Here is a 26,046-nt window from a genome sequence, read left to right as displayed (position 1 = left end):
TCAGACAATTCCGAGCGTGAAATTGCAGCGCGGTGCCCACCCCAGGACTTCCGAAGCGGTCCTGCCCGCAGCGCTGCGTGCCTCTGTCCGCCCCAAAACTGAGCGCCCGGGACTCAGCAGGGCTGGGCACCGAAAAGGCCTGGTCTCCACAGACAGGCGTTCACGCCCCCAACCGCTCCGTCCGCCTGGAAGGAGGCACATCCTAAGCCCTCAGAGACCGGGGCTCCGAAGCCCTAAAGCCCAAACGCTCAGAAACGGTTGCGCGGGTCCTAAGTAACCCTGTTCGTGCAGCCCGTCGGGCTGTCCCGCGAAACCTCCCAGGAAGCTGCGGGTGGTGGAGAAGACGAGGCGGTGGCAACCTGGGCGCCCGGGGAGGGGCGGCGGCTCCCCGGCGCTCGGGGGCCCGCGGGGCAGGTGCGCGGCCGCGCGCGTGCGCGCCAGGTCCCGCCTGAGCCCCGCGGCCGGCGAGACCCCGGGCGGCGGGCGGGCGGCGGGCGCTCCACGCCGGGTTTTCCGCCGCTCCCCTCGCACAGACCCACCGCAGCCCCACAGTCGCTCGCGCCCGCGCCCCCTCTCCCCTCCCCTCCCCCCTCCCCCCGGCTCGGCTTCAAAGCGAGCGGCGCGGGGCTGCTCAGGGTGATGCCACGGCCAGGCGGCGGGGCGGCCGGGACGCAGGCTGCGGGGAAGGGCGCGGCGGGGGCCCCGGGCGCGCTCGGGCCATTCGGAACCCGCCAGTGAGGGGGCCGAGAGGGGCGTGAGGGGGAGCGTTCCCGGAAAGCCGCGGCGATGGAGCGGCGCTGCGCCCGCCGCCGGAGGAGTTGAGAAAGAAAACAGGAAGCGCGGTGGCCGTGCACCCGCCGCGGCTGATTCATTCGCTTTGAGCCGAGGCTCCGCAGGCGGGGCGGGCGCGGAGCCGCGGCTCGGGGCTGGCCGCCGGGGCGACCGGGCGGCGGACCAGACGCTCCCTCCGCGGGGCGGGCTCCGGGCGCACGCGCCACCCCCTTCGTCATCCTCCGGCCCTGGGACTCCGGCCCGCCGCCCGTCTCGGAGCCGCGCCGCGCTTTCATTGTGTGTGTCTCCGCGTAAAAGTTGGCTCGCCGCACTCCGCGCGCCCTCCCCGGACGCCGAGCTGAGACGCCAAGCTGGAGAGCCCGTGCTCGCCCGCGGCCGGCTGCCCCGCTCGCAGAGCCCCGGCCCCCCTCGCGGTGCCCGGCTCGGCAATATGAAGGAGCAGCCCTCATGTGCGGGCACCGGGCGTCCGAGCATGGCGGGGTACGGCAGGATGGCCCCCTTTGACCTCGCCGGCAGCCCCGTGAAGCGCCTGAGAACTGAGTCCCCCTTTCCCTATCTCTTCGCAGAGGAGGCCTACCAGAAACTGGCCAGCGAGACCCTGGAGGAGCTGGACTGGTGTCTGGACCAGCTAGAGACCCTGCAGACCAGGCACTCCGTCAGTGAGATGGCCTCCAACAAGGTAAGCCCCTGCCCTGCTCGCACCGAGCCCGCGCTGGCGAAGCCCCCGGCCCCGCGGGCCTGGGGAATGCACACGGAGGCTTGTTACACTTACCGCATGCTGGCGGTTCGGCTCCCTCCGAAGGAGGTGCCTGATTCCGTGCCTTCCCTCTCTCCCATTCACTCCAGATAAATTTAACATTTTGCAAGAGTAGCTTTGACATAGTTTGATTGCAGTACCGCCAGCACACAGTGCGTGGGTTTTTTATTCGGGGTGGGGGGAGGGCTGGATGGGGAGACCGGTGACAGTTTGCCCTTGCAGCGGAAACCCAGCCCATGGGCATTACATGTTTAAGGGTATTCTTGGGATTCCCAGTTGGAAATAAGAGTTGCTAGAGGTCAATGGAATCTCTTGGATGTCACCACCTACCTCACTCAAACTGAACTTGGAACCTTAGCACTCATTTATCTGGTTGTCAGGGCACCCTGTAAAAACTGAGCCTTTATGCCCACTTGGCCATACCTGTGCAGAGGAAACGTCAGCAAAGTTAGAAAATTCGTTGTGATCTTTACCTTTGTTCCCTTGAGTCTTGGAGAGAAAGTCCAGTTTTCCGAGGTCATTTAGTTACAGTGATGCTTGGATGGGCTGTTTGTGGCATATACACCAAAGTGCTCGTCTTGGTGGTTAATGGAGTTGGGGGCTGAGAAGTAACCTTCAGCCTGACACAGCTGTAAAGCAAGGTAGAGTGTTGCCTGTTTTGCTGTATTTCTGGGAATTCCCAGGTTTTGTCTTTAGTCGTGTAAGAAAATAATTGATTATGTATGTTTTTATGAGTATTGGCTGAAGGCATAGGAAAGGAAGCATGTCCATGTTGGATGCAAATAGCCTAAGGACTGTAACTTTGTGTAACAATTAGAAACAGTTGCCTCTTAAAGATATTCAAATTTTTAGCCACTTACTTACAAGGTCAGGAACGTTATATAGACCATTTTACTGTTTCTGTGCACATATCTGTCAAAGGGTGATGCTTTTTTTATTTTTTAGCTTACTGTAGTTCTCATCCCACCTGTTATTTTCTCATGCAGTTTTTAAAAATACTATAGCTTATCAGCCACTTATTTGTTGACAGTGCTCATATAGACAGCATTGCTTTTAAGTGAAACATTACCTGCAAATAAACAAAAGGGACTCCCCAGTCACTGTCTGCAGGCACTAACCTACCCATAAGCACACTGACCTACCCATATAAAGACTAGTGATCAAATGTGAATTTTTATTTCTTTATGTATATTTACTTGGTCATTTGGGACTCATTTCTAAATTTTGTATGGCTTCTCATCAAAATGATTGATTTTTTGCTCTCTTACTCCCTGCTGTGGCATTAGGCGCCATTGTTCTCATCTGGCTAGCGAATTCTTAGTTCATTTATTAAATTTCTAAAATACAAATTGTCCTTTCATAATTTGAATTATAATAGCAGTAGCCATAAGCTGAGTGTCTCCATTGTCCTGTCTGCTGAATGGGACTATTCTGAAGTGGGCCTGAGTTCTTAATTCTCTTCTCTGGTTAATTCTGTGTAGTAAAAGAAAGAACAAAATCTGAGGGTACCTAAAGAGATGTGCAAGCAATTGCTTATGTTTTCAAGATGATTTCACTGTATTTTTTCAGCAAAATGAACCCAAGTAGCTACAATTACTTTCCCCAAAAATCCATACTCTTAATGATGAGACCTGTTTTTCATTTAAAGATTAACATGAAATCTAATAATGTATTATACATGACAACTCTCAAGGAATTATCTACATTTTAAGATAAAAAGTAAATAAAACTTTAGGTCACAATAGACTCAAAATGATTCATTTCCTTTAAAGGCATCATATAAGAAAGGGATTTTCTTTTTAATTTTCGTTGTGAAGGACTGTAAATTAGACTTTACATTAATATACAGACAGGTTTATTATGGGAGGTGAGTTTATTTGGTTGAGGAAAGACTTTTTCAAAATGTAGTCATTCTAGGAGTGTCTGTGTCTTAAGGTTGAATGATTACTCACAGGACACTTATTTTTAATTAAAAAATTTTGACTCGGATGAAGCTGTTGCTTAAACCTCTAATGTCTAAGCCGTTCATTTTTTAACCCATTCATTTCTAAATGAGTGCTAAGCTCATGTGACTTTTTATAGATGAAAAAGGATTAGCATAAAAGGGGGGGGGAAGCTCTGGGTAAGGGTTGTAAAGTGACCCTTCTGCTTGATAACAAGGGCAGAATAAGTCACATCCACATGAGTTGGAGCAGCTGATCTGAAGGTCCCCGTGAGTGAACCTAAGTCTGAACTGGAATAGTGACAGCTTGTATCACACGTCCACTAGGTGGTTTGATATCTCGAGTATGAATGACTAAGTCTGAAACGTAGCTTTGGGTTATTTTTTACCATCCTTCCTTTTTTTTTTTTTTACATGTACTTGTTTGAACCAACCAGTGTTTTCAGGTTTTCTTTTTGCCTTTGAAAAATCATTACATTTCTCTGTTTTCTTCTCTCTTGAGGTTTTTAATATTTTACTCTAATAGACTTAAATAATAAAAATACTAGTAAAGATCAGGATTTGTAAGGATTACACAGAGAACTGTACAAATAATCACCATATCTCTCTGGTGATTATTATGAAGATGGATTTGGGTGTCAGGAAGAAGGAAATTGATTCTTCAAACCCATTTAGCTAATTGGGTTAACAGATTCTTCATGTTTTAAAAATCTTAATGAAGAGAATCTAAATTATTAGTAGTTTTTAAGTGATGCTTTAAGAAGCAACTGTCTATATTTCCTGATTGGTATTATAATGTGCATAATGCTTATTGATGGTATTACGATACGGAAGTTATTAAATTCTTGTCCACGGCCCAAGTTGGTGGTAATACAGGTAGGATGCTTGTACCGAGTAAGAGACTCCAGATGGCATTTAATTTGAGTGGTTAACTCTACAGCATTTGCCCTCATAAACACATTAATCTGCCTGAGATTTGTGCAGATTTTCTTTGGAGCCTCATTGCTACAGTTGAGGGAGATTTTTGGTGAGGTCTCAAAGCTTTGGAGGCACAGACCTGGAAGTTGAATCATAATTTTGTTCCTTGTTAGCTGAGTTACATTAGAGAAATGACTAATTTTTTTAGCTTCAATTTCCTTAGCGTAAGATGGACACAGTATCTGTTTTGAAAGATTAATGCAGGAATTTGAAAGAATAAAATAGCTAGCTAATAAATAGTGCCTGATAATAGTAGGCACTTATTTGAGGTTTAGGTCAAACTTCATTGGTTGCTTACTTGGCTAAAATATTTTTTTTAACATTCAGTTGTAATTTATGCTTGACATTTTAAGTTTCATGGATTTTCATAATATAATTATTAAATAATTGTTTTTAATGTACATTTATATATTATAAAAATCCTTAAATTATATTTACACTTTTTTGGTACAATTTAGACATAAACATTTTGAAGTTCTAATTAGAAGTTTAGTCTTTTTCTTAAATTCCAGTTACAGAATTCAAGACAGAGAGCCAAATACTCTGTTTTACTCTAAAACTGAAAACACAGTTCCTATTAATTTTTAGAACATGTAAAACAACCTGGGATTGGTGGGCACATTACTATCCTTTTGTACAGATTTTGCAAAGCTAAAATACCCTTTTAGATATCTTTAATGCAGAGTGGCTTCTCGGTGTTTTTGGTTACCTTCTCTTCTGGAAAGTCAATTGAGGATTCAAAGAGGAGAGGTCTGGAATCTAAGCCTCAGGGTTTTCAAAGATTATGCTATGGGACCCTATAGCTTTATCCACTTGTGACCTAATAATGCCCGTTTCACCAGGCCTTCAGTGTAAGTGCAGTGATGTTTGAAGGAGGAAACAAAATCATTTTGATTTCCCCTCAAAATATACCACTCTAAAAATGTGGGGGTTTTCCCTCCTGTCTAATGTTGGGGCAGTTCCTTGTCTTGTCATTGCTGGAAACTGCTTGTGCTTTAAGCCGAAAGTCCATCTTGAAGTTAGGATTCAAGCATCCTTCTCAGAGACTGAAGGTTTTTCCTTTTAGTTCATTCCAGATACATATAGGCCACCATCGCAGATGTGATCATTACTTTATGGAATTTAGTTTTTCTGTTTGGTGTTTTTTTTAATATCTCTATCATGCTTCTGTTGCCTGTAAATTGAGTTGCTTCTCTGGGGTGCTTTTTCTTGGTGTTTTCATTGTCTGCTCCCCCTGCTGCCGTTTAATAGTTAGTGCATACATGACCTATACTAGAGCTTTCTGTGACTGCTGATGTATTTTCCTCTGGGAACGAGGGTTGCTGGAATGAATATAGGGTGGTCACAGAAGTAGCTAAACCCTAAGGTATTTGAGCACTGCCTGAACATAACAGAAATGAATGTTTAACTTTTGCTAAGAAGCAAGCTGAAGTTAGTTGGAAAAGGCATTTTAATTTTATGGAGAACAAGTCATTTTCTGCATTGAAATTTATTGATACAGTCATCAGAAAATTGTTAAGAATTAATAAACATGCCTAAAGAAAAACGTTAAATTTTAAAAGAAGGTATTTTCTGTAACTGTAGAAACAACTTATTCCTGTTTTGAGTTTCCTTTTTCAGCTACTTAATAAAAGTAGATTTGGCAAAGATTTATGCAGTTCACATGTGTGCCGTAGTAATTACGAAGGATTGAGAATGCTTATTTTTATGATGAATGTTAGGAAAAATACTTTCTTTGTTTTTATTTTAAGTAATAATAGAAAAAGGGAACCACTTTGAACAGAAATTTGATGTTTCATTGAATAGTAAAGCCCTTGACTTTAATAAAACACTATGTATTAAAACACATCTTAAGTTGTCTCTATGACCATCAGCTCAGTTTTTGTACCAGCTCAGTATTTAGTGGCAGTAAGCTTTAATATCCCTAGCAATTTAATTTATCAAAAACTTCTAGTTTTGTGATTCAGTAAACTAGAGAAATTATTTCCAGTTATTACATTTTGATTTAATTATAGGATAGAGGTAACTTCCTTCTCAAAGCATTATGAACTATGGTTTTGGTTTTCTGGGGGGGGGAGGGGGGTTGTGGTTGGTTTGTCTTGGTTTTGTCTTTTGTTTGTTTGTTTGTTTCATTTCAAAACAAAAGTCTTGGCCAAGATAAAATAGCACTTTTCCCAGTGTTATGGATAGATTAAACACACTTTTTTCCCCAAATAGCCAGAGTGATACATAATGCATTTGTTCAATTTAAAAAGATTTCTTATAGTCACATAAATTGTAGCTATTACCTAAGATACACATCTGGCAGATGTGAAATGCTGTAAATGTTAGGATTTTCTAGAATCTGATTTTCTCTTTTTCAGAAAGAGACCAACCCTCTAAAACTACAAATAGCTGGGGCTTATTTTGTGACGGCATAGCTCTGCCAGGGTGGCAGTGCTGTACCTGGCTATTTGTTGTGATCATTTCATTGGCACTGTTAGTCTGTGATCTCTCTAGGAAATAGAGATGGGTAGTCCTTTATTTGAATATTCACACTAGCTTTAAAAGACATTTCAAGAAGGCATTTTCTTTTATTCACTCTAATAGGGATGGGTAGTGAGTCTAGATATTTGATTAAACATCAAACAATTCTGCTCTGTTCATCAAGCAATTAGTTAAATTGCTCTCTCTCCCTCCCCCTTCCTCTCTCTGAAATCAGTAAAGATACATTTTTTTAAAAAAAGAAATTAGTTAAATTGTGTGATAATAGGTTAATCATTCTTTATACTTAGAAAACTTTATCTTTAAGGAAATACTTTTCTTTATCAGCTTTTATTATCCTGGGCTTTTTGTTATTGTTTTGCTATACTTTGTTTACCTGGATGAGGGTGGATATCACTCCTTGGGCGGCTTGTATACCCGTGGTGCCCCTGACAGCTTTGTAGAGTGGAAAGAACATAGATGTCTTTTGTCGCGTGAACTTGGTCTCATATTACAGCTCTGCTGCTTCCTGCCTAATATATTGGGCAACATGCCTCACTTCTCTGAATCTCAATTTCTTCATTTATAAATGGGGATAATAAAAGGGGAAAATAAAATTAGAAGGTTGTTGAGAACATCAGACATAATGTATGCAAAGCTCAGTTTGGTGCATACTGGGTGGTCAATAAATTACATGTAAGTTTTTCAATGTCTAGAATATGTTTTAAAAAAGAGATTGAGGAAAACCACATGCCATATACTCCTTGCAATATAAGAAAATAATATTTCTTACAAGAAAAACATGACCTTTCTATTTCGTAATAAATAACAGTCTAAATTAGTGTTGTTCATACTTTCTGTGTCCATTCATAATTGTTACAGGTTGAATGTTTTTATTTAAAGCATTTATTTTTTAATTGTAAATACCCACCTGCATGCCTCATCTTAAGCAAGGACATACATAAAATCATGGATTTGAAGCCCTAGTATACATTAAAATTAAGATGTAATACAATGAGAAAATGTTCATCTATACTACCTTATAAAGCATTTTGCTTACCACTCATGTACGTTGGGCATACTTTTGGATATACTATTCTAAATTGGCAGCAAGAACAATTTTGTGAGTCATTTTTGATTAGAAAATTTTGTTTTAAATAACCTATGATTCTCCTTCTCTGCCATTAATGGGATCTCCCCACTAGAGGAGAAAATGCCAGATTTCATCTTCAGAAGACACTCATTCATTAGACATTCATTCCTCAGGCAGAACAGTCTATGGATTTAGAGCACCCTCTTGGGTTGGATTCACTCTCTGCCTTTTATTAGATGTCAATTGGACAACTTACCGTAATTCTGTGCTTCAGTTTTCTCATCTGTTAAATAGTAGCTGTGACAATTTAATGAATTAAAAGATGGAAACTGTCTAGACAGAGTCAGGGACATAGTAGGTACTCATTAATGTCAAGTCATTTATTTCTATCTATAAAGGAATACCATCTGTCTTTTCTTATTTGGGGGGCGGGGGCTAGAGATGTTTCTTTGCCATCCTGAAGCCTACACTTCCAATGAGCTTTTAAGAGGGAATGGTGGCCTAATGATGTTGATGCTAACCAAAGAGGACTGTTGGAATTTTTCACTTACTTTGCTTCCCACCAACGACTTTTCAAGGAGTTTGCCTTTTGTTTCTTTATGTAATTTTACAGAACAGCCTATCTGTCTGGCCTGAAGTTTTACCAGAATATCTAAAACGCTCTGAGCTGTTTCTAGGAGTACGTAAGTCATTAGAGAAAAGTTTAGCCAGTTATTTTCATAAATGAATATATCCCTGTTATTCTGAATGAGACTGAAAGTAACCCATATTAGTAAGAATCTCTTATTAATATTTAATGCTAAGAAAAGTCTATTAAGGACACAGCCTCTTGTTGCGCCCCTCAACATCTTAACTATCTAGTGTATGTACAAATGTTTCCCTGCTCTGTCAGCTGAGAGGGACTAAAGTAGTGACACCCCAAAGGCAATGAATATACCTCGCATCCTCAGCTTGGTTTCTAATACCATTGTCCAATCAAAGGTGTCATAGGTTCTTGGAGAAATAGCTGATTCTGGAACTGGGAGAGGAAATGAGGCTGGAGCATGTTGTAGTGCCAGAGAGTAAAGTGCTCAAACAAACAAAACTCCGCATGGATGGGAACCTATCAAAGGGACACAAGAGCAAACTGGTGAAAGAGCTCCCAGTTATCAGACCTTGAAATATTTCATCAAGAAAATAAACAAGTACTGGACTATAACCCAAAATATAAAAAATTTTTAAAAATCTATGAGTTCATACTGATATAAATACTTAATTGAATAAATAATTAAACAGGGAGAACAGACAAATCTGTCCAGAAGGATCCCAAATAATTTATGTAGATGCTCAACCCTCAAGGAGGGAGAGCGTAAAACTACTCACTCCTTGAGTGTGTGCTGTGCACATTGACTTCCTTCCAAAAAGCACATTCAGTCTCATTCAGAGGAGTAATATGGAAAGAGGGAATAGATTACCTCTGTGGTGGAGGAACCCAACAAGCACACACTAATTCAGTCAGGTAGTCAAAGTTAACATCAGCAGTGATAAGCCATGTTGTAGTATATACCCTTATGATCTGATGAAAATGGTACTTTACATCTGTGGTCTTCCTACCGAAAACATACCACCTCACTCTAATCATGAGAAAAGCATCAGATGATTCCTAGTTGAGAGACAAATACCTGACCAGTACTCCTCAAAACTGTCAAGGCCATCAAACACTAGGAAAATCTGAAACTGGGACAGCCAAGAGGAGCCTGAGGAGACAACTGAATGTAATGTGCTCTCCTGGTTGGGATCCTGAAACAGGAAAAGAACATTAGGTGAAAATTAAGGAAATCTGAATAAAGTGTAGACTCTAGTTAATAATAATGTATCAATATTGGTCCAGTGATTGTAACAGATGTGCCATAATGTGAGATGTTAATAATAGGTGAAGTTCCGTGTGGAGCATATAGAGACTCTCTGTATTTATCTTCCCAATTTTTCTATAACTCTAAAACTTTTCTAAAACAAAAAGTTTATTAAACAAATTTAACCAGCCTTTAGAGGCTATCTGGAATGCTACCTGCTCTATGAAGCCTTTTCTGTTGTATCTTCTCCCATGTCTTCCATCTCAGCCTCCCCTAAGTGGGTGTAATGTCTTTCTCCTTTGATCTTCCACAGTACGTTATTTGTAGTTCTCTTAACTCCTAGTACAATATTTATTTCTTTGTCCTGTTCTTATTACATTTACATTGTATATTAGGTCATTAGTCTTATTTCTCCAGCCTCAATAACATCAGACACAAGGTCTTATTGAGTAGGTACTTGATAAATATTGGATGAATTGTGTGAATGGTATTATAGTGGTGATCCTTGAAATGCAGCTTTAAATGCTTCTGCTCTCAGTGCTGTAGGAATCATTACTGATCAATCTTAGGACCTAAGGTCAAATTTACTTAAGAGGGCTTAGAAGATCAAAGTTCTTCCTTTATGGGTAATAGTTTCAATTTTATTGTTTGTCAGACCTTTTGCAAGGGAACTACTAAATATTTGGTCAAAGAATTGAAGAAATTTGTCCTAATTTTTCTGCTTAATGTCATTTGAGTGGAAGCAATATAAATTAATAAAATGAAAACATAATCTGTTTCTGCCTACTTAGTTCTTTGGTAGTTTTGGTAGTACTTAGCATGATCAATATTTCAAAGCATCATTGTTATTGTTATCCATTATAAGACCCAAGCCTGATGTGTTAGCACTAAAGAGGCAGAAGTGATCATTGGTCTAACTTATCTAGTCTAAGTTGAGAAATTAGGCCCAAAACTTGTCCAGGTCTACCTGTATCGTAAGAAATCTCCTGACTTCTTATGTAGATCACTTCCTAGAGTGTCTCTGCATCATTTTGGGTCATCTGTGTAGCCTTTTCCTCAACTCATATTCATAAATCATGGGTGAGAGATACACTTTTTTCTTTGTGTAGATAGAACTCAAGCCACGTTTCTGATAAGCAGATGGATTCGATAACTGTTCAAATACATAAACAGTGAATTTTCTATCATGCACTAGAAGAATTGATGAAACCTCTACAGGCCTTATAAGCCCAGACCAGTAAGTGTCAATATATCATTTTGTAGTTGTTGGTCACATAAATTAATATCATGTGCATGATGTTTGTTCATGTAAATGCTATTCGCACCTTGGAGTCTGTGCATTATAGTTGATATCTTGAAAGAAAGGTGTTTTTCTTTCACTGACAAGAATCCTGATCATTTCCCATTTAAGAATCTCAGTTCTGCTTATAGACACTCATGTCTCAGAAATTGTAGCATAGTTTATGCTCAGATTAGTCTAATCTCGTTTAAATTAAAAGTTTATAATATACAGACAAAAACCATACAGGCCATATTGAAGGCCTTAAACAGCTCTCTCCCCTCTGTATCTGCTTTAGCAGTAACATTCTTATTATAGGTTTGTTTCAACTAAAACTGACATATCTGAATACTTTCCATGCTACCCTGGGAAGAGAAAATGTGTTGGTTGGCATTTGCCTGTTCGGGAGCATCCCGTGCCGCTTCACCCAGGGCATGCTTGGGTTCCTGTCAGCATCTCTGGTCTGCTGCACTGTAATCCCTAGGGTGGCAGCCTCTGGTTTTTATTACTGGAAAGGAGTGTGCTGTGCAGACATAGGCACCATAATAGGAAACACCTCGGTCTGTCATAAACAGGTCTGGAGAGTAGAAAGCGCAGGCCTGACGGGGAAGTGTCCATAGCAACCAGGCAAAGATGAGGCTGCTCTCGTGGAGTAAGGGCAGGCTGATAATTGTCTTCATTTCAGAAGATGACTGGCCGATTTAAGGCTGCTTTCCATTGTTGGCACAGCAGTTGCTTCATTTTTGTTTTAAACCTAAATATGAATAAAGGTATCTTAAATAATACTCTCCAGAATATTTTGAGAGGCTATATTAAAGTGTTCTTCTTTTGTGACTCTTTCAATCCTACCTGAACATTCCAGTCCAAACCCATTAGGGAGAAAGAACAGATATTTCATTACAGTGAGAAATTATTTTTCAAAAATCATAGAAAAATCAAATTATCATGTGCCTGTTTAAAGAATTACATATTATACTGAATTATATAAAAAAAATAAAAATTTATACCAAAGATGTTAAGTAGTTTCATTCTCATCAGAGCATATTGTTGAAACTGACTTGAAATAGTCAGTGGGAAAATTACCTGTTGCCTTCGCCTGGTTTTCAAACATGTTAACATTATCCACGTGGTACACATGAGCAGGCTTTGACCACTGGTCAGGAAAACACCGGTATGTACCTTACTTTCTAGTGGAAAGCATAATCCTGATGTTTTCTCACACCTCAAACCTTCCATTTCTAACCTGGTCCCAGAAGCAGTACACTACATGCCAAAACGATTTGTCTTATTCTTAAAGGGGAAAAATCGCTGCTCCGTTAAACTTGTCCAAGAGCCATACGCTTCTTAATAGAGGCAGAGATAATTATTTTTCTGAACGTAACATCTGTGGGGAAGGACAAGGAGATAGAAGAACAAGTATTTGTTCTCGGGCTGCATTTTCAGAATATGTCCTAATAATTTTTTAGTTTATTTCATGAGTTCTAGATTCCAAAATTGCAAGAGCAGTTTCAGCGAAATATAATTTCCAGAGGGGAATCCTGTAGTGCAGCTTATTCTGCCTGCTTTGTTGTCTGTGTCATGTTGGGATGGGAGCAGAAAGGACCTAGCTCCTAGATCCTAGATCCTAGATCCTAGATCCTAGGAAGGGTAGGCTGGTGAGACACATGTTAGGTTGGGAGTCAGCTTACCAGGCAGGTAGTTAATAGGACACAAACATAAACTAAAAGGTAATGGATGGGGTCAGTGGTGTCAGAAGACCGGTAGACTAAAGCAGACCTGAGATTCCGAGCTGATGGGATTTGGAGGGGCAGGTGAGTAGAATTGGGTGGGATAACGCTTGATTATAGTGGGGAGGGATGCAGCAGATAGAATAAACTCAGGGAAGGTTTAAGCAGGTGTCAATTTTTAAATGGCCTATTACTATGGGGTTGCCTTTGGGGCGGGGGCTGGGGCGGAAAGATGAACTTGTGACTAGAGTGAGAATTGAAGATGGAAGGAAAGAGAGGTAGAGCGAAAACTGTATTAGACAGTGAGGTGAGGAAGGAGAAGAGATGGAGAAGGAGGGATATCTGACAGGGCTGGCCTGGGATCTGGTCTGTCCTTGGCTGGAGGCAGACTGACAAGTTTGTGTTCCTGCCCACTTTATACCTCTGGGTTCATATGTTGAAATCTGTTTAGAATGAACCCTGGGGACATCCTTGAAAGAGAAAAGTCCTCTGATCAGCATGAGAATGTGACTGTTTAGGGGAAGACAGTCAGCTGTGGGAATGAGGGAGGTGGGGAGTTCTGACTGGAGAGGGGAGATTTATCGACAGACTGTATTTCTGAGGCTTGAGTCTTTTTTAGCACCAATAAATAGATGGCGTCACCTCCTTCACCTGTTGCCTCCTTGAGTCAAGGCCCAGTAACAGCATGAGTGGTCTGTCACATCCACCTGCTGGGCTATCCCCTAAGGAACCTGTTGTCTGGGAGTGAGAGAATGGGGCAGCAAGGTACAAGCTGGAACAGGGTGAAGAGAGACTCAAAATCAGTATAAGTTGATTCACTGTAGTATTTCATGAGTAATTACTAGATGCCAAAAGGGCAAAGTAGAACAGAATAGCAAATGATTCTGCTTTAAAATCCTCCTTATTCCAGTGAGCTTAACAATTTATCTTCTGGATATAAATCCACCCCACACTAGAGTTATGACCTTGGATAATTAAATAGCTTCAACCTCTCTGAGCCTCTGTTTTCTCTGTAAATCAGGACTAACAAAATCTATTTCACATGATTATTATGAGAGTTAAATGAAAACTTAAGTCAAGTGCATAGTGTGGTGTACACATAGTAGGTACTGAGAGATTGGGGATTGGAACTATTTTTAAACTTAAAGGTGAACTTTATATGGTGCCATATAAGTAACCCAGTGCAACTGGAGCTTGAATCAACACGCCTGGACAACAGAGCTCATGGAGTGTGCCTTTGAAATCCTGATACCCAGCCATGGTGATTTATGGGACCTCACTAGCTTGCATATGTGATGGCCCACTGAGTTTGTTTACTTTAGTTTTAGCTTGGTTACCTAGCACACTCCATGATAGCATATTTTTGTTTACACTCCCACGGACCACTTAATTATGATTACTTTAAAAGAATATATCTGAAGGCAGACAGGAAAAGAAACTTTTATTAGAGTTTTAAGGGTCTCATGTAGATATATCTTCATTCCACTTTGTCTACAAATTGGTGCATTGCTTACCTGGATGGCCTCTGAGACCCCTCCAAATGATTTAGGTTATGATTATTAACAAAAGTGTCAAATATCAATATCAGGTTGATATTTGACAGGTGTCTCTTCTTGGGGCAAGTAGGAACAAGAACCAAAAATAAACCCTTTCATCAGTGCACAGATTTAAAATGACAGTCCTCTGAGAAGCAGAGGCATGGATGAAATGACCTTGAACCTCCCCCGGCCCATGATGAGGTCTTAGTCGTGGGTCTGATACTAGCCAAACCAGAGGGAAAAGAAATTTCCCAGCAGTGTAGTCGTTACAAGAATTGGAAATGAGTCACTGAGTAGGTGATTGATGCCTTTCCATTTTCCACTTGCTGTCAGCCACTTTGCAGAGAAATCAAACTTTGGTATGCTTAATAAAAGTTGTTTTTTTGTCTTTAATTCCAAAAGTCCTTAGAGGTGAAAGAGATTTGTGAGATCAGCCTATCCACCTCCTTCATGGTACAGGTGAGGTAACAAGGCACGGGAAAGATGAAGTGACCCAGAACAAAACAGTCCTGTGTTACTTTTGTCAAGGCTTTTATGTTTTGGCGAATAAAAATTTTTTATTGATAGACATGACCTTGATTTAGGTCTTTTATTGACATCATTATTTTTGAATGAGATTTTTAGCCTTCTAGAGGAGGTACCGTTTTCATGTGGGAAATAAATCATTATGAGGCTTTTTGTTGTTGTTGTTTGCCTTTTGCTTTCCAGATAACCACAATTCAGTATTTCTTAGGCTTTCATAAGGGATTTTTTTTTTTTTTTGGTCTGGTAACTGTAGGTTTTTATAGACAAAGTGAGACTTTTATATATGTGTGTGTTTATTCAAATGCATGGATGGATGAGTAGATACACAGATATAAAAAAGCATACAGACATACACACGGAAACATGGCTGCCATATAAGGAAGCCTGTTGTGTGTTAATGAATGATAGAGTGATTCGTTGTGTTGTGGCCCTGTGGAGGTGTTCAGAGTGTGTTCAACAGTAAGGACCACAATGATTGGGAAGTGCCCCAACACAGTGCTGCTTAGGCTACTTAGGCTGGATCTTAAACATTGAGAATTCATAGAGGTTGCTGATGAGGAAGTAGATGACATTCCAGGGGCTAGACGAGGCAGGGTAGGGCAGAACACACTTGTGGATTTAGCTGTGTTGTGTGTTTGTGGGAGTGGGTGAGTAGTGGGTGTTTCTGATGAGCGAGCCTGCCTGGAACAGAAATCTGATTATAGGAACAGAGGCAGGTGTGAGAAATGTAGATTGGGCCACACTGCAGAGAGCCTTAAATGCCAGGCTAAGTCATTTGCCCATTACCCTGTAAGTCCTGAAGAACCCTTGCACTTTATTGTAAGGAAAATACTATAAGGAAAATAATAATAAAACAATTTTAGAAAAATAAATCTGGTGGTGGTATGATGGATGGATCATATTAAGGGAAAATACTGAAAGCAAGAAGAATCTGTTAGAGAATTAGGCATATAAGTGATGAGGGACTGACACAGGATGGGAATGAAAAGAAAGGAATGAATAAGAAAGATTGCATGGGAAAGGTGACGGGATATGTAAGACTTTGGGGGAGGAACTGTAGCCAGAGGAAGGTGTGAAATTATTTCTAAAAAATAGAAAGGATGCTAGTTGGAAAATCAGAAAGAGAAGCCCATTTGAGGTGGTAGGGTGGAAGATATGGCAATTAAGTTTTTAGACATGAAATTGAGGTGAGACTGCAAATCTAAGTAGAAACACCCTATAGGTCTTCAATTATCAGGACTGGAATTGTGGTGAAAGAACGGGACCTTACCTGACGACTCCTGCTCAGAGTTGGTGGTTAAGACCTTAAGGCTCATCTGGAAAATGGGAATAATAATAGTCCTCATAGAGTTGTTGATAGAAAGAAATGAGAGAATGCCAGGAAAGTATTCAGCACTATCCTTGGCATATAGTAGACACTTGGTAAATATTAGCTATTATTATTTTTTTACCCTGGGTTTTAGGGAAAGACAATTTTGTGAGTTATTGGAACTGGTATTCTGGAGGCTACACAGAGTGGGACAAAAAAGTAGGTTTACAGTTGTGAGTACATGAAACACAGCGTTTATTCTTGTATTATTAAATTATTTTATTATTTTCCATACGCACAACTGTGAAACCTACTTTTGTCCCACTTTGTATTAAAGCCATCTGCTTGGTGTGTTTTCTTAGTACCCCAAATGGAAATTCATATATTCTAATTCTCTTACTGGCTACCCTAGCTGTTAAGGGAAGGTAACAGCCCAAGGTATAATTGTTCATATTTAGCTGTTCATCACTATCTGTAAGGCCTAGAGTGTTGTTTTTATTTATGTAAATGGTTAAGGGTATTGACTACTCTTCTGTTTGTTGCAGCTTCTATAATAAAACCCCTGAGCCACACTTTATTTTCATTTGCTGTGTCCAGAGTGAGATCAATTTTAAAGGGTTTAGAAAAAGCTTTTGAAGAATGGTATTAGGTCAGTGCAAGCTAATGATCATTAATTAGCTCAATATTAGCTCAAAGTTTTAAAACCACATTCACCCAAAGTGGAACAGACTTACACAACAATGGAAGAAATCTAGGAGAGGAAGACTTTTAATTATGAAGAGCTGTAGGACTCCTCTCTGGGTAAAAGGTCGGACTAAATGTCTTTAGAATAACTTTCCAACTTGGACATATTTCACACTAAGAGTTGTATATTTGACGATCCCATTCTTTCTAACGTGATTGACTTGCTGTCTCACAGGGCATTAGATTCACATTTGTAAGGTCAAATAAAGCAGAGATTTTTGTTTGTTTTGGTTTGTATTATCTTACTTTTTTCCCTATCATCTTTATTTTCAGAAGCAAAACTTCATGTTCTCCCATCATAGGCAGGTATCCTAGAAGAATAAATATCAAGATAGTTAACCATTTTTACTAAAGTGAACAAAAGAGAGTTAAATAATTTTTTAAACTATGTTTTCAGGTCTGAGGTTTTGGGTTTTTTTAAAGAACTTTATTGATTTTAGAGAGAGGAAGGGAGAGAAAGAGAGAAAAACATCAGTGTGAGAGAGAAACATCCATTGGTTGCCTCCCACTGTCATCCCGACCAGGAATTGAACCCGACACCTTTTGGTGTACAGGACAATGCTCCAACCAACGAGCCACACCAGCCAGGGCAGATCTGAGTTCTTTATTAGAAGAAACATAAGTCCATCTTATTTTATAGGCAATTAGATAAATCGAGTAGGTTTTTCCAGCATTTTAGAGCCAGTAATTTAGTCTTAAGATATAAGAACAATTACATTTAATTTGAAAAATTGTTTAAAAGCAGTATTTTTAATAAAAATGACCCCTATAGAATTAATGATGATTATCTAACCTATGTTGTATTTTATGAACAACAATGTATACTTAAAATATGGCAACATTTCCTTTTCCAGAAAAATGGCAACATGCATCTAACTTGAATTCCAGAAGAGGAAAATAGAGAGAATGGGGAAGAGGAGATATTCTAGGATTTCAGTTGAATCCCTAGCAGAAAAAATTTTTTAAAAGAAACCCACATTCAGATATTTCCTAGAGATACCGTAGAAACAAATAGATCTCAACACAGCCAGAGAGAAGAGGCAGATTGTCTACAAGGAAACAATTCGAATGCTAGATTCTAATTTTGGTTATGTTGTGTAAGCTTTTACATTACTAATTTTCTACGAAGAGGGGTTTTAAACAATAGATTATCCGTTAATGCCCCTTCTTTCGGGCTATTGAAAAAACATCTTGAAAGAATTTAATGAGAGTGGTCTGTCAGAATGTAACGTCCTTAGAGGATTTGAAAGTTTTGAAAGCTACAGATTTCAAACAACTCTCTGGCATCTTTCCTTATGGGGAACTCTGAAGAACTGGGAGGGGGCGTGTAAAACGTCCCTCAACAGCTAAAAAACAACAGCTTCCTATATTTAAATTTTTATTGCACTCAATTCACAGGACTTTTCTCCTTTTTTACCCTTCTTCAAATCTCTACCCCGCCTTCGTCTCAGCAAATGGCCCAAATATCTCCTCCAGGCAGAAGCCAGGAGCTCATTGTCCCCCGCTGCACTGCGGCGTCCAGCTCAGGTGTCCTCAGTTCTTCCTCAAGTGCTTCCTCTCCCCTTCCGTCCTCTCCAGAGGCGACTCTGTAAAATGTCAGTCACGTCGTGTCGCTCCCTCCCAGAGCCTTGCCGCCGTGTCCGCGCCCTCTGGAAAGCTGACCTGCTCTTGGCCGTGGCCTTCCCGACCCACCTCTGACCTCGCCCGCGCACTCGCTGCCTCTGGCTGGCTGTGTTCCTCCAGCCCTTGTTCCGAAGCTCTGCCCATCTTCTGTCCTTACGGCCTCCCCCCAGACACGGCCTTCTCGGGGCAGCCTGACTGCTTCATCGTCCCCCATCACAGCATCATGTTACCCCTTTGCTTTTTATTCAGCACATTTGTCACTCTTTTAATTTTTTCATTTTTTAAAATTTATTTTTTTGCCGAAGGCTTGTTTTCTTTGTCTTTTTGCCTCAGAAGTCCAAGGTTGACATGAGCCGGGAGCTCTTCTGTCTTGTTCGTTACTGTATCGCCCATGCCAACACATAGTAATTGTTTAATATGTTGTTGAGTGAATAAGTAAATAATAATTCTTTTAAAATTATTATCTGATATTTAAAGCCCATTACTTTCCACAAGAATTTTTATTGAAACCCTCGTGTTTTGGGGCTGCGGGTTCGGGACCCTTCTCACTGCAGCCAGGATCTTTTGTCTCTCCTTCAATAAACTTTTGCTTTTGCTTAAAAAAGAAAAAAAAAAAGAAACCCTAGTATTTTTGGTTTTGCTTGTTAATAAATGTGAAGGGAGCAAAGAGTTAGGTAGTAAAATAAGTTTAAGAAATACTAGGTTAACAAAAATAAGAAAGATTATTCATTACTGTTCTTGGTAAAGCCTCTAATATGCTAATGTACACAGTCTCCAAGAAGGTTAGCACTATATCAAAAGTTTATTTTACACGGGATGTCTTCTTCAAGAGTGGAACCACTGTTCTTTATAACACTTTCTAGGAAATGCTGCCTTAGACAAAAATCCAACATAATAGAAAGGGGGAAATGAATGCTGTATTGGCTGTATGGAGGCTGATTTATACTGACCATACAAAGAAAAGGCTAATAACCAAGGACTCAAAAAAAAAACCTATGAAAAAGTGAGAGAAGAATTTCAAAAGTGAATGCATCAGTTGGGATTATTCTGTTCTCTGCAAGCAGCTCTACCCATTTCACTGGATTTTTTTTTTGGATTTTTTTTAATCTCTAACAGCTGGCATAGTGCTTGGCCTAAAATGAGCATACAGTAAAATAAATTGTTGACTAGTGAGTAAATGTGGCTCAGGATCACCGTTAATTAAATTAACGCCATTTACTGGTTTAAAAAAGCGGGAAAATAAGATATTCTAGGGAATGTTTTATTCCAAAGGATTTAAAATAAAAATGATATTAATAGCTATCAGAATAGTTTAACTGTTATATATTTCCTAAAGGCCTTGCATAATTAGGAATTTACCATCTATTGTATTATTCAAAGGTAACATGGACTTTAGACAAACAAATGCCTATTTGCCTGAGATATAGTGGTGGAGCTCTTTGAAAGGGTAAAATGTTATTTTATCATATATAACTATGCTTGAGTTTTTTGTTTTTCATTTCTCTTTAGGCACAGTTAAGCAAATTTGGAATTAAAATAATTTGATAACATCATCTAACATTTTCTTAAAGTCAGATTTTTTATGTATAATTTACATATGGTAAGATGTACTCTTTTTAGATGCTGTTGAATGCGTTTCGGCAAATGGATACAATTGGATGACCACCAGTTAATCTAGATATAGAATATTTCCATCACCCAAGAAGTTTTATCTTGCTCTTTTGTAGGCATTCCCCTCCCCCTACTCCCAGTCACTGGCAACCGGTGACCTGAGTAACCCTACCGGTTTGCCTTTCCAGAATGTCATATGAATGAAATCATACAGTATATCTATCTATAGCCTTTTGTAAATGGCTCGTTTCCCTTTGCATGTTGCTTTTGAGATTCATGCACTAATGACATGTTGCGTGTATTAATAACTTGTTTCTTTTTATTGCTTTCTAGTATTTCATTTTATGGATGTATCACAATTTGTTTATCCAATCACCAGTTGCTATCTGGGCTATTTTCAGGTTTCAGCTGATATGAGTAGAATTGCTATAAACATTTGCATATAGGTTTTTGTACAGATACATGTTTTCATTTCTCTTAGGTAAATAACTAGGGGTGGGATTGTTGAATCATATGTTCAGTGTACTTGTTAACTTTATAAGAAAGTGCCAAATTGTTTTAAAAAGTTGCTATACCGTTTTGCATTCCCTCCAGTTTGCTCTACATCCTGGCCAGCATTTTGTATCGTTTGTATTTTTTTATTTTAACCATTCTAGTAAGTATGTAGTGGCATCACATTTTGGTTGTAATTTTTATTTCCTGAATTACCAATGACTAACATCATCCTGGAGTTCCTCTTAACTTCAGACCTCTATAGTATTTGTAAGATATGTTTTTGTTTTCTGAAATGACTCTTCAGGACAAAGCTATTCTTTAAATTGCACAGATCCATTATCACTAGAGGGCAGTAAACACAAACTGATTTGTGAGTATACTTAAGGTTGTTTTTGTACTATTAGCGTTAATCAAAGAAAGTTGACTTTTTATAGTGTAAAAATAGATTTTAAATTATTTAAAATATAGGTTATAAATTATTTCCAGATTATTTTCTGCCTCTAAAACTACTTTTAAGGCAGTTGGAATAAAAGAAACTCAGTGACTTTTAAAGACACTGGTATGTCCTAGTTATTTAAGATCTGAAGTTTAACCTTGTCTCAGAATTCTTCAAGGAGCATTTAGCAATTAGATTTGCATGTGTTAAGCTCAACAGTATTGGATACGTGAGAGCCCATTTTATACAGATTTGCTTCTTGATTAATAACAGTTCCCAGAACTTTGGTCTTAAGTAGAAAGGTGTAAAATAAATATTTACTGATTATAGAATAAAATATTTTTCAAAGGTATAAGCTCTATTAAAAACAATGCCGTTATCGGGAAAATCTCTTAGATTGGAGAAACCTAAGAGTTAATACACTTATTTTAAATAATATTTCTTAAACAGTTCGCACACAGTAGTATCTTGTATAAGTTAGAATTTATTATGTTAACAGACATATTGTTTATAGACTCTAGGCTAAATATATAGATTAATGCCTGAAATACTTTTTTTGGCAATTTAGAATATTTTGAAGCCAGATAGCCTGGGTTTAGATCTGCCCTGCCACTTGGCTTTGTGACGTTGGGCAAGGCACTTGACCTTCTGAGCCTCAGTTTCCTCATAGTTTGATTTTTCTTTTTTCCTGTTCAAAAATGTGTCTTATCTCTCTTGGCCTCTATTACAAAGAAATGATGCCAGAGTGTGTTAATATATCAGTGACTCAACTCCATCAACAGAATTTTAAATATCCTGAAATATCCTAAAATAGTCCAGAAGGATTGGTAGTTGCTTGAGGTATCCCCTAAAATGAAGAAGAGGGGTGACGTCAGAGATTCTGGGGAGTATTATTAGAGAAAGACGTGAAAAGAGAACTAGGTGCTGAAGGAAACCTTTTCTTCTGTTTCAGTACCTGCACACATTTGTATATGAAACCATCCGGGTGTTTGAGAGCAGCAGACCACCAGACGGGCAATCTGAGCTCTCCCTGTGTGCGAGGGCGTCCGTGTCTTGCGCACATAGCCTCCCACACAGAAGCAGGTCTCACTTTCAGGCGAGGCTGCCTGTGTCTGGGCACCAGCATCTTGACCGCCCTTAGTAAGACCCACTGTCCAGAGATCTGACCACAGCTATGGCAGCAGTGATTCTTTAATTTAAGACACTGTGAAGTCAGCACAGGACTGAGGATAAATGAGTCCACTCCTGAATTCACACCATTTATCATAGAGTTTGGTATCAGCCTAATTATATGATGAGCTATTCATACACCATGAAGAACAAAGACCGAAGGAAGCCTGGACTTGCCTCTCAGCCTGTCACGTGCAGGGCAAGTTCCTGAATATTTAAGAGTGCCTGTCTTTTCACCTTACAATGGGGATTATATCTATCTTACCTGGATGTTGCAAAGATTAGAGATAAGATATATAAAGCTCTTGGTCCATAACAGGTGCTTAATAAATGTTGTAACATACCTGTTACAGTGTTCTCATTAAAATTCTCAGAAGCCACATCTGACAGTAAGAATTGTATCTCTCTGGCCCCATCCACATTTCCCTTCTGTGTTGTCTAGACTCTTCTGCAGGCTGCTACTCCCATGGCAAAGGGAAGGAGCTTCCAGTCTCTCTCTCATAATAGGAAAAATGAAATGAATTTTAATTTGTGTCAGAGCTTTAAAACAAGATTTTTTGTTACCATCATTATCTCCCTACTGCCTCAGATTAGGGATTTACAGTTGAATCTTTTCATGCCTGTGGTTCACTAACTACTTTGAGAAATGTAAAGAAAGGATAGGTATCTTTTTTGCCTCAAGCATCAGTCACCCAGATTTAGGAGTCACAGTTAAGTCAATTGAAGCAACTAGAACAATGATCCTTAACACTAGGGGACATTTAAGAAATTTCAAGGCATACTTATTGGGGAGTACTCTTGGAATTTTATGAGCAGAAACCAGGGAGGCTAGATGTCCTGGAACACACAGGGTAGTCCTTACCAGGGAGGATTGCTTCACGTGCCAACAGCCATTCATGTCAATGAAAAACTTACTTGTGATTATCTGAGCCTAGAACGCAACTACTTTTTACATATAAGTGTGTTCTCTCCCTCTCCCCTGCCCTCAGCCTCTCTTCCCTGTCTATCTCTCTCTCGCTCACCCAGCAGCCTCTTCGTAAATTTAGCATGGGCTTCCTCATAACATAGCAGTGTTAGAACAGAGTAAGACTTTCTCACAGGGTGACCCAGGGATCTCAGTAGCACATTCAAGGAGACCACAATGAAACCCGCAAGACTTCTTATGTCAGCCTCCACAGTCACACAGCATCACTTGTTGGTGACACAGTATAGCTCAGATTTGATGTAGGGTAGTGTTGCTCATTAGGAGGCATCTTTGCAGACCCTCTACCACAGTAACCAGTTTTACCCCTGAGGAAACAGACACACTAAGAGGTAAAATTATTTGTTGAGGATTATGCACTGAAGGGTTTGAATTCAGTGTCTTTGTTCTTAGTAGACCTTCCATCAAATTATTTTAAGATGTTTTTAGAATAGCACAATAGAAGAGGCATCAACAGATAATCTACTCTTTAAATCCCCTCTTTATAGCACATTAGTAGTGTAAAAAGCCCAAGCAAGGCTGCCCAATGTAACAAAAGGAGCTGAGAACAGCCATGCCACACCAGTGAGGAGATAGATGTATCACTTCCATTTGTGAGTTCTGGACGTAGCTATTATTTTATAATCACACTATGGTTTTATGTTGGATGGAGGAAGAGCGTTGTTTATATCTGTGTCACTGGGGAAGCCACTTGTTTTGTTTTTGAGGGAGAAAAGCAATTAAAATGCCTGATTGCCATTTTCAGAGCAGCTTTTATTTCGAAGAGAAGTCAGAGAATATTAAAGTTCACAGCTATGGCTCCGGAAGGATTGGTAACCCTTATTTAAGAATGAATGGTGGGTTTTGAAGTGTTTCATGTTGTTATGCATCACTGTGAGAGGGAAACCCCATTCATCCATTCATGAGGCAGCCTCAGCTGCAGGGATACCAATTCTAAACGCTTTTGCAGAGGTTTGCCTTTGCTAACCAATCACAAAGCACCCTGGGCCTTGTCCACGCCTCCTGACCCGAGAGATCCGGGGATGGAGTGTAATTGGGGCGTAGTTGGGCATTTATAGGAGGGGTTTCTTGTCACTCTTCCTAGCTTCCCTGCAGTTTCTTATTTGGTAGCCTTTGCCAGAACTTGTCTTTCTTGCAGCTAAGCATATTGGCATACATTATTCATTAATCCCTGTAGCTCAGGGAGAGAAAGATGCAGACCCTTAGATCTTTAGATATTTTTTTATCACATGAGTTTTCTTTATTCAGAATAGTCATTGAATTCTGTTCCATTCTGGAGTTTTACAAGTGGCATGTGTTCAGTGGGAAGACAGCTGGATGTCGGATGGGATCTAATGCAAGGCTTTCTCATATATACTTAATTCCCAATAATCTTTGAAAACCCCCACACTCCGAGGCTTGTGGAGATTGTTAAACTATCCAGGTTTTGAAGAGACACATATTTTAGAATCTACTGTCTCTATATAATCAATCAAAAATGCCAGAAGCAAACTATTTACTGTCAGTGTCTTGGGGCTACGTAAAGGTAAGGTTTATTTAGCCTTTGTAAACTCCTGATTTACCTAACTGGTAGTTTTATTAATTACAATGGTGTTAAGCTTTCTGAACAATCTTTTACTTTTTCCTTACCTGAATACAGAAGAAATATGTGTTTTTAGTGGTCAAGATAAGGAGAAATTGTGTAACTTCTGATTAGTTTGCGTGTTAAAATAGCTTTTTAATATGCAGTGGTTCTTCTGTTTGTCATGCTGTGTGGATTTGAGTTATGCTTGTAAATAAATCAAGGTAATTAAATAAATCCACGGGAAATAAATTATTGCGCAAAATTACTTATACTGGTGTATGGGTTCCAGCTAGTTTGTAGCACTTAAAGTTTATAAAAATTAATTTGTGGCTCTTGCTAAAAATCTGCACTAGTTTAGCCTGATGAAGGGTATAGTTTTTTTTCACCTTTGGATGTAAAGCTCTAAATGACATTAAAAATTCACATTAGTTGACTTTTTAAGTGATATATTACTAAAATGAAAATCTCATAATCTACTTGTACAGTTTGAAGAAATTTATGTTTATGTAGTACTGCTACCTTTGTTCAGCTCAAGAAATGAATTAGTACACTGGATGTAATAAAATTGTGGTCCTGCTTAGCAGGCTTCTTGCGTACCCCTAGTCGTGCTAGCCTGGCGATCTCTTTAATAGAAGCAGGAGGTAGAAAAACCTTTCTCGGTCCTAAATGAAGCATTACTTCAGATTGAAATTTATTCTTGAACGTTTGTGTATATCACAGTACATCATTTTTAAGAATCCCTTTTCATGATTTAAGAACGCAGATTGAAATATTCTTTCATTTCCTTTGTTTCTTTTGAAAGGAAAATTTACTCATTGCTGTGAGATTTACCTGCATTCTAAGGAAACTTATTTCAGTTTTAATTGTCCAAGTAGTTTGATTCCCTACCGCCCTTTTCATCTGTGGATGGTCCGGATTTTTTTAATTGTCTTTTTAAAATGCATATTTTATTTCAATTTTGCCAGCCATTTCTTGGCTTAAATTTTTTTTAATACAGAAAAGTGTAGAGGTAAAGGAAACCCTCATAATCTTCCTAGAAATCATCTCTTAGCTTTAGACAGTTCATATGTGGTGCATTTTGAAGGGCTTCACATTTGTATTATGATTATGATCAATACCTCTAAGAATCTCAGTATAGAATTTTAGTGTGTTATCTTTTTGAGGAAAATTTTTGCCGGACAGCTTT

General features: G+C 39.5%; 1 protein-coding gene across 4 annotated transcripts in view; it reads left to right on the top strand.

Annotated features, from left to right (window-relative positions):
- PDE4D (phosphodiesterase 4D) overlaps positions 1 to 26,046 on the top strand; it is an 896,187-nt gene that overhangs the window by 850,422 nt on the left and 19,719 nt on the right. For all 4 annotated transcript variants that reach the window (XM_087815369.1, XM_087815370.1, XM_087815372.1 and 1 more), the window contains one exon: positions 1,359 to 1,471. In XM_087815369.1, the coding sequence (XP_087671495.1) occupies positions 1,359 to 1,471 (113 nt within the window). The remainder of the gene's footprint in view (positions 1 to 1,358; positions 1,472 to 26,046) is intronic.

The sequence above is a fragment of the Miniopterus natalensis genome, chromosome 3 (genome assembly GCF_054644295.1).
Source record: "Miniopterus natalensis isolate mMinNat1 chromosome 3, mMinNat1.hap1, whole genome shotgun sequence".
In the NCBI taxonomy this organism is placed as follows: domain Eukaryota; kingdom Metazoa; phylum Chordata; class Mammalia; order Chiroptera; family Miniopteridae; genus Miniopterus; species Miniopterus natalensis.
This window is presented reverse-complemented; position numbering and strand designations above follow the sequence as displayed.